The sequence below is a fragment of the Magnolia sinica genome, chromosome 19 (genome assembly GCF_029962835.1).
Source record: "Magnolia sinica isolate HGM2019 chromosome 19, MsV1, whole genome shotgun sequence".
NCBI classification, from domain to species: Eukaryota; Viridiplantae; Streptophyta; class Magnoliopsida; order Magnoliales; family Magnoliaceae; genus Magnolia; species Magnolia sinica.
In genome coordinates, this window is record NC_080591.1 from 5,751,427 (window position 1) to 5,763,801 (window position 12,375).

Below are 12,375 nucleotides of genomic sequence, written 5' to 3' on the forward strand. Positions count from 1 at the left end.
GGCGTCATGACCTAAAATGATCTGGAAAATGGGTGGACGGCAGGGATAAAACACATAAATCATAGTGGGGCCCACAGAGCACCGACCAGTAGACACCTCACTACATCCCATGCATAAAACCTATATATTCACTTGCTGGAACGGCTTCAATTTCAATGTGCCCGTTCATCCTGGTGGGGCACGCAAATGGGTTGGGTGGCATGCACAACACGGTGGACCCCACTTTCCATCTGGAAGTTTCTACGGCGGCTGTCTCCTTCACCAATGTTCACTCATTGTTCCCTTTGGTGTGGCCCGCCTGAGACATGGATCAAGCTGCATTCTGGAATCTACCCATAACACTAGGGTGTGCAACTAATGGATGGGTTGGATGGAATTCAAACATCATGGTGGACCCCATAGTTCAAATATATAGTAAGTAACATTAGTTTTGAACATACCTGATGATTCCCCTTGCATGATACTTCCATGAAAAAATACAAATACAATGTAGATTTTTTTCCTCCTTTGGCCGTGTCCTCAATGGTTTTAAATAGAAACTTTCGATCACCACCCACCTGGAGACTGAAACCAATACGCTCCTACTCGATTCATTTCCATCCCACTTCAATCTGATGCCTTGTTTCAGAAGACATTTAGAACCATGATGGTCCTTTAAGATTCGAAACTCGCGCAGAAAACAAAAGCATGGCTCTTAATAAAAATGTGAATGAGAACGCCAATTGAATGTTTTTTTATTTTTTAAAGATATTTCACTTCTACAACCAAAAATCACACTATAGTCTTTCGCCCCCACGACGAAAATGAAAATCATGCTAAAGAAACACAAGGCAGGCAAGTCAACTGAATTGTAAGCCCGTTCTGTTTGCAAAGCTTAAAAAGTTGCCATTGAAAAAAACAAGAAGTTGGAATAGCTGTCCTAGAAAAATGGGAAATAAAACAAAAGAAAAGGTTGGACTGATCTAATTTTACAAGAAGTCTGTGAAGAACAACAGATTGTGCATAGTGAAGGAATGTCAGAGAAAATCTCCACCATTCATGCACTAGGTATCAGTTTTCAGCAACGTTTTCAGGATGTTGCCAAACACCAGCTCTACTGGTATGGCAACATCCAGCTCTACTGGTATACATACGCATCCACGTGATTGAAGATGAAATTTGGTAGGAGAATGATTTGGGTATCAATGATATGTTGACATTTCACTTACATGTCGATTACGATTCAAGCCACCCTCTTTTAATTGCTGTCTTGATGCTTTGTCCAAGACTTCGTCGGGCTCGGGCTTCAATAATAGCCTACACCTTTCAAGTCCTTTTCAGCTGGCTGCCCACCGCTGGTCTCGTTCCCAAGAAATACAAGGCGACCTGTGGATGATTTATCCAATCCCATTAGAGCTCATGTGCGACATCAACCATGCCAGTAGAAACCCATAACAAGTTTAACACTAACCATCCACTTCTACAAAATAAGAGGAATGATATGATTATTTGCCCAGGGATATACACAGCATCCTTGATTTTCAGATTGTCCAAGTGAAGCCTATGGTTGGTCACGACCATTGATCCACAGGCCCACTGTGGGTGGGCCCTGTCACAAAGAATCCTTGGTAGGACAACCCTAACCATTCATTTTGTGACCTGTAAATAGATGGTTAAGAAGAGATGCAGCAACTGTCTACAATCACTAAAAAAATGCCCAATATTGGTGGCTAAGATCTTCTAGGGGCATAATCCATTTATAGTGGGACAACAGAAAAAGGTCTGAATTAGTGAATCATGGCCCCACTTTTACAAACCGAAAACTTGAGACCCAAGTATCCTATGAATATTCTCGAATCAATGATCATATAATTCTTACACAAGTAATTCCTCTACTACATGCAGTGGGTACTGTTAAAAAAGGACGGCGGTGCTGATTGGTGAAGTACAGTGGGGCACATCTGAGCCTACTGCATGGCTCCAATCAGAAATATTCATTGATATTCCGAAAATTGAACTGCAAATGCAACCAAACTTTGGGTGATAGAGTGAGTTGGTTCAAGTTGAAGGCCTCTAAAAGAGCAAGGGAGAAGACCAAAAGGATGTGGGTAGAGATATTGAGAGAAGATTTGATGACTTATGGTTTAACTGTGGATATGGTCCTTGATAGAGTGGAATGGCGGAAAAGAATCCATTAGCCGACCCAATCAGTCGAGGTAAGTCTTAGATAATCATCATGATGAGGAGCAGGAAAGCCCACAAGGGGCGAGATACCGATGGTACGATCAAAACTTACTAGGCCATAAACCATCCCATGGAAGAGGCTTTCACCAATGATAGGCATGCCTTTGAGCACTTACACCTATGGGTAGCAATGGACTGGGCTGGGACAGGTTTTCAAACTGGGCCTATCAGCTGACCATAAATCTGACCATCCCAAGCCAGCCTGGCCAGGTTTTCCAGGCATGAAATGCCAACCCAGTTCGGTCTGGACATTGAGGGAAGTGTAAAGCAGATTGTCTCATATTGGCATGGGGGGGTGGGGGGGAGAGCAACGGTGGAAGTGAAATGGAGGGAAGGTGAGAGGGAGAGTGGAGCATGGCTATGGGGATGGGATTACAGTTGGCTGGCCAAGTTATCTAGGATTAGGGTTTTTTGTGGTGGTGGTGGGGTGTGCACAAATGTCAGCAATGGTGGAAGTGAAATGGAGGGAAAGGGGGAGGGAGGGAGTATGGCTATGGGGATGGGATTACGGTTGGCCGGCCAAGCTATCTAGGATTAGGATTTTTTATACGGGTGCTTTAAGCAAGAAAGCTGAGCCAAGCGGGGCTACAAATGACCAATCCCAAGCCTGGCTCTGAATTTAAACAGCCATGTTGAGCCTGGCCTTATCGGGCTTCATAGGCCTGAAATGGGTTGCTCAGGGATATCGACCGGTTCTTGCAAACGAGGAGGCTGAGGTATCCAACCTGTTCTCTGAGAATCATTCAAAGTAATGCGAACGAAAGTAGTTGTATAAATGAACAAGCCATTTGGATCGACAATAGGTCACACCGTGTGCCATTTAAAAGGCTTGGGGACGTTAACGTCCCCACGAAGGTGGCTCCATTAGCAAAATGCTATATAGTATATATGAGTTATGTATATTATGCCAATATGGACACAACACTAACAGAATATTACAGGCATCTAGGCATGCAGTGTAGTTTGCACACAGTGCCTGTTGTAAGCCATATTTTTGCATCTTGGAATTCAGGTTTTGCGAAAGGCCTCAACGACGTTTTATACCACAAACTCGAACTAGACCCTGGTAAAATTGACCACAAGTGCATGATAAAAATATCAATTCCAAGAAACCCATAACATATGGAGGATGTCCTAAAACTAGAGCACTTGCAAAGGCCCGCGCGATAGGTGGGTCAAGCAGTCAAGCACCCTTCTGCCTTCGCACTCGAGCCAATCTCCATTCCATCTGATGAAACCTATGCATGCCTCCATTGCTTCCGCCTCATAGGAACTGTCTACCACAGACTATGCCTTGGCCCATAGGTCCTGTCACAAGGTTTTAATTCTAGTTCTTCCAAAGTGGTATCTCATTGATGGCTTGGGCTTTCCTAGGAGGAGGCCTTCTTCGCCCTCCACCTAAACTGCGCAGGCAAGGCCCGAAGCCATTACCAGGGAACAGTGCCACTCAAAAACAGCAAAAGTACATCTGACTTTTATCAGCAGTGAATGAAAATTCAAGGTGTTGCTGCCTATGCATCAGAAACCCTACAAAGGGCATAATCAGGAAGCCTAGACTCCTATTACGATGTATGCGTCATAGCTATGTAGGAGGCGTGAGCAACATTATGAAGTTGTATATTTCTTGCTTTGTTGAGTAAAATCACAGGGGAGTAAACTGGAAGCCAAGACCCCCATTATGATGCATGCATTATAGCTATCTTTTTTAACAGAGAGTGGGCATGATGTGGCAGTGATTAAGGATCTCCATAGTTCTTTCGACCCTTTTTTCACTTTTAATAAAGAAACTGCTCATGCACACCACCTCTAAATACCAAACTAGTGGCTAAGAACCAGAGTCTCTCGAATCAGACCCGAATTTGAATGGTGCAAAAATGAAATGAAATTGAGATAGCATTGAACATCATGTCAGTATTCCATTATCTAGCTTGAATACAGATAAGCGGATTTGGAGAGAAATGTACAAGCAATGGGATGAAGAGAGAGAAGCACATACCATCTCGACGTATAGCAATTTCTCTTATACGCCTAACAAGGCCCGTCACTGGATCGCTGAAGATTTTGGTCTCCAAATTTCCTTCCAAATATAAAATAGACCTACAGCAGAAACAAAAAGCATTTGAATTGCAATCAATAAAGAAGGAACCTTATTTGGATCAGGAAATACATTCAAATGGGAACACGTTAAAGGAAAGTAGAAAGCTTAATAAACAATGGATGCAACACTTGAGCCTGTTTCACAATCAACAAGTAACGTTCTCAGAAACAAAAATTCTCTTCACTAACATTAAGGTGTTTTAGAGAATTTTATGGAGTTTGGATCTCCCTAGAGAAGCAAAGCGGGTGAGATTCATTTATGCCCAAATGCACATCCATCACGTCCAGGTAGGACCTGAAACACGATGGATGTTGATGTGGGGAAAAGAAAGGAGGAAAATAATAACCACATACAACGCAGTTCAGCCCCAAATGCACAGAAGAACATTAACCATCCAATCTACCAAAACATCTATTCCGTTTGCAATTTTCTGTACATCAGAACACACCCATGTACATATTCTACACGTGTAAAATGCAATATAATGAGATTGAAGCATATTAAATGAGGAAACTTGTAGCATGGATATGTTAAAGAATATCTACATGTTTTTTTTTTTTTCAAAAGCAACAGGATAATATATAAAATAATTGGGGAGAGAATACAGAAAGCACAAAGGAAAAGCAAATCTGCTGAGGTAGCAGACAGCCACTAACAGCCTAGAAAACAAAGATCACAATCATTCAACCCCTTTACAGTAACCGCCCATTCAAATAACAGCCTTTTGGCCGTAGAACCGACTGCGTTAGCAGAAGGGGAGTTGTCATTGAAGCATCTATCATTTCTCTCTACCCATACGGACCACCAGATTGCTAATATGGCCATTCTCCAAATAGACGTTTTGATTTTTCCTAATTTGAGCCCTTGCCATGTCGATAGAAAGTTGAGGGCCGAATCTGGAATGCACCAGCTAATCTTGAAACGTTGACAGAAGTCGGCCCAGATTTGGGCAATAAAGGGACAGTGCACCAGAAGGTGGTTCACCGATTCTGCTTCTTTCATACAGCATAAGCAGACGTTGATGATCTGCATTCCCCTCTTTTTGAGGTTGTCTATTGTTAAAATTCTATTACGACCCACCAGCCAACCAAAACAGCCAGCCAACCAAAACAGATGAATTTTGGGGGAGCAGGGTACCTCCAGATGAAGGGGGAAGCAGGGACAGACTGATGCGATTTTGGCATGATGTGGGAATAGAAGGACCTGACCGTGAACGAGCTGGATTTGTCTAGCGTCCATGCTCCAGATAAGTCAGTCGGGCAAGGATTGGAGCGGCGTAGCTTTGGAGATGCAATCGAGAAGTTCCATGTATTCAGATAGCTCCAAGTCGTGGAGGTTTCTTGAACATCTCACATCCCAAACTGTTTAGGCAGCTGAGACTGAGAAGCAGTCAGATATGAAGATGTTTTTGACTGGGGCGAGCCGGAAGATGTTTGGAAAGCGGGTTTGCAGCAATTCTTCACCCACCCATAGATCTTCCCAAAAACGGATGGCGAATCCGTGGCCGAGCTCAAAACTTATATTCTGGATGACTGCCTGCTTCAACCGAAGAATCCCTTTCCATAAGTAGGAGGCCCTATAGGAAGAAGAATCTTTGGTCCACCAACCACCTAGGGAGGAGCCATATTTACCTTTGATTATCGAGGTCCAAAGGGCGTCACCTTCAGCACCTAATCTCCAGGTCCACTTACTGAGAAGGGCCTGATTCATAATTTTAAGGTTTTTTACATTTGCACCGCCTTCCCGGAAGAGCTTGCAGACTTCTTTCCATCAAGGAGATGGATCTTCCTCTGATTTTCCTTCCCGTACCACAGAAAGTCTCTTCTAAGGTTGTCGATGGACTACAACACAAAAGCAGGGCATCTAAACAGGGACATGAAGTACAAAGGAAGATTGGAGAGGCTGCCTTGATAAGGGTTAGCCGGCCTCCCAAGGATAAGTAGCGACATTCCATCTTGCCAGGTATTTCTAGAACTTGCAGATAGTCTTGTCCCACAGTAATTTAGGGGGAGGGCCTATGGAAAGAGGAAGACCTACAAACGAAGTGGGAAAAGAATCTGCTGGGCATCTAAGGGTACCGGCAAAGCTGTGGAGATCCTTTGTTTGCACGTTAACACCGAACAATTTCGACTTCGCCATATTTATTCTCAGCCCAGAAACTGCCTTGAAATAGCGAAGGGTCGTGTGAAGGTTTTCGATGTAGATCGCAGCTGCTTCGGAGAAGATGAGTGTATCATTGGCAAACTGAATGTGGGTAATGGGAGGAGACAACCCTGGCATAGATATTCCTCTCAAGATGCCTTCATCCTGACCTTTAGACAGCATTTTGGAAAGGGCCTCACCTATTATGAGAAAAAGGAGAGGGGATATAGGATCCCCTTGACGCAGCCCTCTCGAGCTCTTGAAGAAGCCCTTGGGAGAGCCGTTAAGAAGGATTGAAAAGTGAGCCAAGCCAATACAGGCATCGATCCACCTTCACCACTTGACCCCAAAGCCCATACGAGTGAGCATATGATAGAGAAAGCCCCAGTCGATGTGATCGTATGCCTTGACGATGTCCAGTTTGCAGAAGATGCCCTTAAGACCTGACTTCTGGCAGGAGTAGAGGACTTCGTTAGCGATCAGGGCACAATCGATGATCTGTCTGTCCCTGATGAAGGCATTCTGGTTGGGAGAGATTAACTTTCTGATGACTTTCGATAGACGAGTGGTGAGGACTTTGGCCAGGATTTTGTACGGACTCCCAATCAGGCTTATTAGTCTGAAGTCCACCAAGGAGCTTGCACCGGCTACCTTGGGGATGAGGGCAATGAATGATGCTCCGAGACCTTTCGACAGTCTGCCTCTGCTGTGAAATTCATGGATGAAGAGTAAAACATCTTGACAGACGACATCCCATAAATGTTGGAAGAAGATGATCGAGAATCCATCTGGCCCAGGGGATTTGTCTCCTCCCAGAGAGTCTACTGCCGCCTTGACCTCTTCTTTTGTGAACTGGGATTCGAGGAGCTCAACTTCAGTGGTTTCCAGTCTGATGAAGTGGACTAAGTCAAGCCGCGGTCTAGCCCAGGTTTCAGAAGAAAGAAGGGCTTTGAAGTGATTGACGGCTAGGTCCACTATTACCTGTTTATCTTCAATGCAGGCTCCATTATCAGTGATACTGAAGATAGCCTTGGATTGGGAATGCATGTTGGCAATACCATGAAAGTATTTGGTGTTTTTGTCACCCTCGGCTATCCATCTGGCTCTTGATTTTGGCTTCCAGGAAGCTTCATCTTCCAATGCCCTGACCGATAGGGACTGGATAATTTGGATTCGCCTGCCCAGGATATCTGTCAAAATTGGATTGCCTTCAGTCTCTGAATCAATACATTGGAGTTCCAAAAGGAGGGATTCCGATTCTGTCTCTCTCTTACGGAACTCCTCCTGTAACCACTCCTTTAATTTAAGTTTGAGGAGTCCGAGTTTGCAGATGAGCTTATGACCTGCAAAACCTTCGACCTGAAAACTCGACCACCAATCTGCTATCTTGGAACTGAAGCCATCTATTTTGAGCCAGGAAGAGTTGAATCTGAATGGTTTCGGACCCAAGTTTTCTTCTTCCATCAGAAGCAACAGAGGACAATGATATGAGGTAGTTCTTGGGAGAGCAATTTGAAGGACTGAGGGGAAGGCCTCGATCCACTCAGGAGATACTAGAAACCTGTACAGTCTGGATTGGATTGGTCCAAGTGAACTTCGCCCCAGATAATGGGATGGGGCTTCTGCGACCATTGGTCCAAAGAATATCTACATGTAATTCACACCCAATAAAATTTTAAAAATAAAATAAATAAATAAATAAATAAATAAATAAGTATAGACATATTGTTTTCACCTTATTGACTCAGCCATTTGATTTGGAGTCACTCCAATAAATACAAAATTTCCCCAGCCAACACAAGATTCAAGATGCCAACAAGTATAACATAGCCTAAATGGGCATTTTCATTGGTGGACTGCTTAAGCTTTATGTCTACAAGAGTCTTCAAAATGTACATTGTCAACCAGACAATGTGATCCGCTCGAATACTGTCAGATAAGCAACGGAGGTATGTCCTAGGCTCTTAGCAAAGACTTTCATCCATAAAACTTACGTGCAAGAATCTCCACCATGATCATTTTGAAGTATTCAAGTAACATAGGTCAGGACCTCAACTCGGAGCTATGATACCTAGAAACTCAAAGATACATAACTTACCCATACTATATTTGTGTCCCATACTCCAATACAACATATGCATCATAGGGTTTAGGGGATTGAACCTTTTCATCTGCTTACAACCATTATAAGCTCATGCAAGAGACTTAATTAACATCTGGAGTGTCAATCTCTGCTGATGCAGACCATGATCATTACCACCATCATCTAAGACTTATCCCAACAGTTGGGGTCACAACACGAATCCTGTACCACAATTCCACTCTATCAAGGACCATATTCTCAGTTAAAATCATAGGTCACCAAATCTTTTCTTTCTACCTCCACTCACGTCCTTTTAGGCCTTCCTCTCACCCTTTTAGAACCTTCAACTTGAACCATAGTCTGTGGAGGATGTTGCTGGAACTTTCTCCTTTCTGCTGGAAATCTATTGTATTGTCTCAAAATCCATAGTATTTGGTCGTAAATTAATTCTAGTTGCTGGAAATAAGTGTACGGTTTTCTTTTTTTCTTTCTTTTTTTCCCGTTGAAAGATATAATTAAGTCTACAGTTTTAGGAAATTACATACAATACAATTGCTGATTTTTGTGGAATAATATTGCAGATTAGAATATTTGGGTGACTGGTGACAAACCAATTGGGTCTATCGTACACTATTCTATTCAAAGTTGCAATCGATTGCGACCATTTATCCTTTTGATTGACTGCATCATCCACCCAAGCAGTTCTCACTCAAGTACCCAAAATAACACAGACACCCTCTTTCTACTACCTTGTGTATATCAAGTTTTGGCTAACAAGCCTTACACTAGCATCGTCACAACAATTCAAGGGAACAAGCACGGAAGTATTATCTGTACAATTTCATTATGGGATCCAGCAACTAGTAACAACATGTTATCATTACAAAACATGTGACATGGAGTCCTTACTCTTCCATGGATTCCGAATCATGCAATCTGATTACATGGAATCCATCAATAAATTTCACAAAACCCATGTACATGTCATTAGGAACAGCACAAAAATGAGAAGAAAAATCATCCTTCAGAGCACCCGTGTTTAAAAATGTAACACAACGACCACGACCAACTATGATGTCTTGCATAAAGTGTCAAATGAAATAAAACTTTAGGGCCCATTTGTTTCAACGTAATTACTCATATTTTTCATGAATTTAGCATTTATTAACTACAATGGTAAATGTCAATAGCAATTAATGTATGATATTGACATCTACACGTTTTGATAGATCTTGACTCAAAAAGCAATGCAGACTATGTGGACCCCACCATGATGTATGTATTATATCCACACCGTCCATTCATTTTTTTCAGATTATTTTAAGGTATGAGCCAAAAAATGAGGCAGATCCAAAGCTTAAGTGGACCACATCATAGGAAGCAGTGGGAATAATGACGCCACCATTGAACCCACTGTTTTCTATGGTGTGGTCCACTTGAGCTTTGGATTTGCCCCATTTTCAGGCTCATGTGTTAAAATGATCTGGAAAAAAAAAAAATGAATGGATGGCGTGGATATAACTCATACATCATGATGAGGCCCACAGAGTTCCGATGACGAAATAAGGTTGAGCTTTACTGGAGTAATTCCTCTCTTTTCAAACAGAGAATAGCTGTAATTATGATGCTTTTACCATACAATTACATTTACTTACATTGAAACAAACAGGCCCAAGGGAAACAATCTACCATTAGCACCAAATAGTAAGGAAGTGGTTTTTTTTTTTTTTTTTGGAAAGTAACGATTTTATTAAAAGGAGAAAAGAAAAAGAAAAGAAAAAGAAAAGGCTCTGCTGAGAGGGCAGAGCCAGAGTTACACGCCAAAGAATGGAAGCTTACAGCCCTTTAGAGAGGAGACATTAACAACCCATTCGAAGAGAAGATTTTTGGCCCGAGATCCAACGGCTTGCACCGACGACTGGATGTTATTAAAACATCGGTCATTCCTTTCTGTCCAAACAGTCCACCAAATGGCGAGGATCGCCATTCTCCAAATCCGCAATTTGATCTTCCCGAGTGCAAACCCATGCCAGTACAGTAATAAGGAAGAGGCGGTTTCATGAGTACACCCACTAATGCTGAATCGATGGAAAAAATCCCGCAATATGGAAGAGATGAGAGGGCAGCAGACTCGTGTTGTCCCAAGAAAGAATTTCTATTCTTAGTAGAATTTCAAAAAACAGCGAAATGCAACTCGTGTTGTCCCAAGAAAGAGTTCTCCATATCCACACGAGTATCATATCTACTGGTAAACCATATCACTGTCCGATAAACCCAACGGTGATAGTAATTGGGACCTATTTGATCCAACTGCATCCTAAAAATTCAAAGAAACAAGAGCCCATTTGTCACCATCCAATTATAAGGTCCACCAATACTGAATCTTCACTGTGGGCAAACCTTTTTTTTTTTTTTTTTGAAAGATGACGATTTATATTAAAAGCAGAAAAAGATATTAAAAAAAAAAAAAAAAGAAGGGAGAAAGTCTACTGAGAAAGCAGACTGACTAGACTCCGATAAAGCTAAGATCGGTAGCCTTTAAAGAATCTACATATGTTGCCCAATCTATCAAGAGTGGGCAAACCTTATCAGGACACGCTCAAACCCAAATGCAGATAATCATTCATAAGTGGGCCCCACTTTCCACCTCCCTAAAACTCAAAGCACCACCCACTATAAATTTCCCCTATTGGTGTGAATCCTGCAAACACCGTCTGATAAAGAACCTAACAGTGATCATAACTGGGACCCACATGATCCCACCGCATCCGAAAAGAATCAAAAGCCAGCAGGGCTTGCTCATCTCCATCCAATTATAGAATTCACTGATAGCAGAATTTCATTATTGAGTATTAAACCCCAGAACATTTCCATAATATTTCATACTACAAAAGATCGAACAGACGGAATTGGATCCCAGAAAAGGAGATGATCGGTTCGAATTCGATCTTACCCGGGCTTCACGTGATTCAGCGCGACCCCACCCAGTCTCTCTGGATAGATGGTGATCCGGTGCCACTGCACGGCGCACCGATTGGCATACTCCCTGGGCTCCTCGTTATCCAACGGCCGGCGGTTGTTCCGGATCCCGCCCGTCCCAACCGAGAAAAGTGTCACCGTACGTCCGCTCTTTAGCCGCTTCTGCACCGGGGCCTGGCCCACCTGACCCACCAAAATCGCCTGCCAAAAAAGGAAAGATCAAATTCCAGGAAGGGAAATGGGTTGAGAAAAGGGAAAGCAGAAGAGACCCTGGGTTTTGATGAAATTACCCTGTATACCCCTGGGTCCAAGTTGTTTTCGAGGGGTCTTTGGAAGGAGAGGGGTCGTTGGAGGGTCGCCGGGTGAGTGTCGGGTGTATCGGGCATGTCGGGTATCGGATTGTCCGACACTTCGGTGTCGGGTTTTGTGCAGAGAGGAGAGAGAGGGTAACGGGAAGGGTATTTTGGGAAGGAAAAAACGGAGCGAGGAGAGAGAAGGCGTCTTATGGAGAGGGAGGAAGAAGCCATTGGAGAGAGAGATTTGAAGTATGTTTCTGCCTCGGGCTTAAACCCTTAAAAACCCCCTCCTTTCGCACGGACCAGAGCCCTCGGACGCGGTTTGGCTAGTGACCTCAACACCGGCCAGCTAGCTGCTGTCAAAGTTCTGTGGGCCCCACCATGATGTATGTGTTTTATCCACGCCGTCCACCAATTTTTTCATGTCATTTTAGGGTGTAAGAAAAAAAATTAGGATGATCCAAATATCAAGTGGACCACACTAAAGGAAAACGGTTTTGATTGCACGTACACCATTAAAAACTTCTTAGGGCCCACTGCAATGTCTATTTGTC

The 12,375-nt window shown here is 43.1% G+C and overlaps 1 protein-coding gene across 1 annotated transcript; it reads right to left on the reverse strand.

The window, feature by feature from the left end:
* Positions 1-839: 839 nt before the first annotated feature.
* On the reverse strand, positions 840-12,095 carry LOC131235092 (single-stranded DNA-binding protein, mitochondrial). Its single transcript, XM_058232207.1, has 4 exons — positions 11,816-12,095; positions 11,500-11,726; positions 4,220-4,320; positions 840-1,365 (listed from the first exon to the last, which is right to left on the reverse strand). Exons 1-4 carry the CDS (start codon positions 12,050-12,052, stop codon positions 1,286-1,288), a joined length of 645 nt encoding a protein of 214 aa, XP_058088190.1. The 5' UTR covers positions 12,053-12,095; the 3' UTR covers positions 840-1,285.
* Positions 12,096-12,375: the final 280 nt, after the last annotated feature.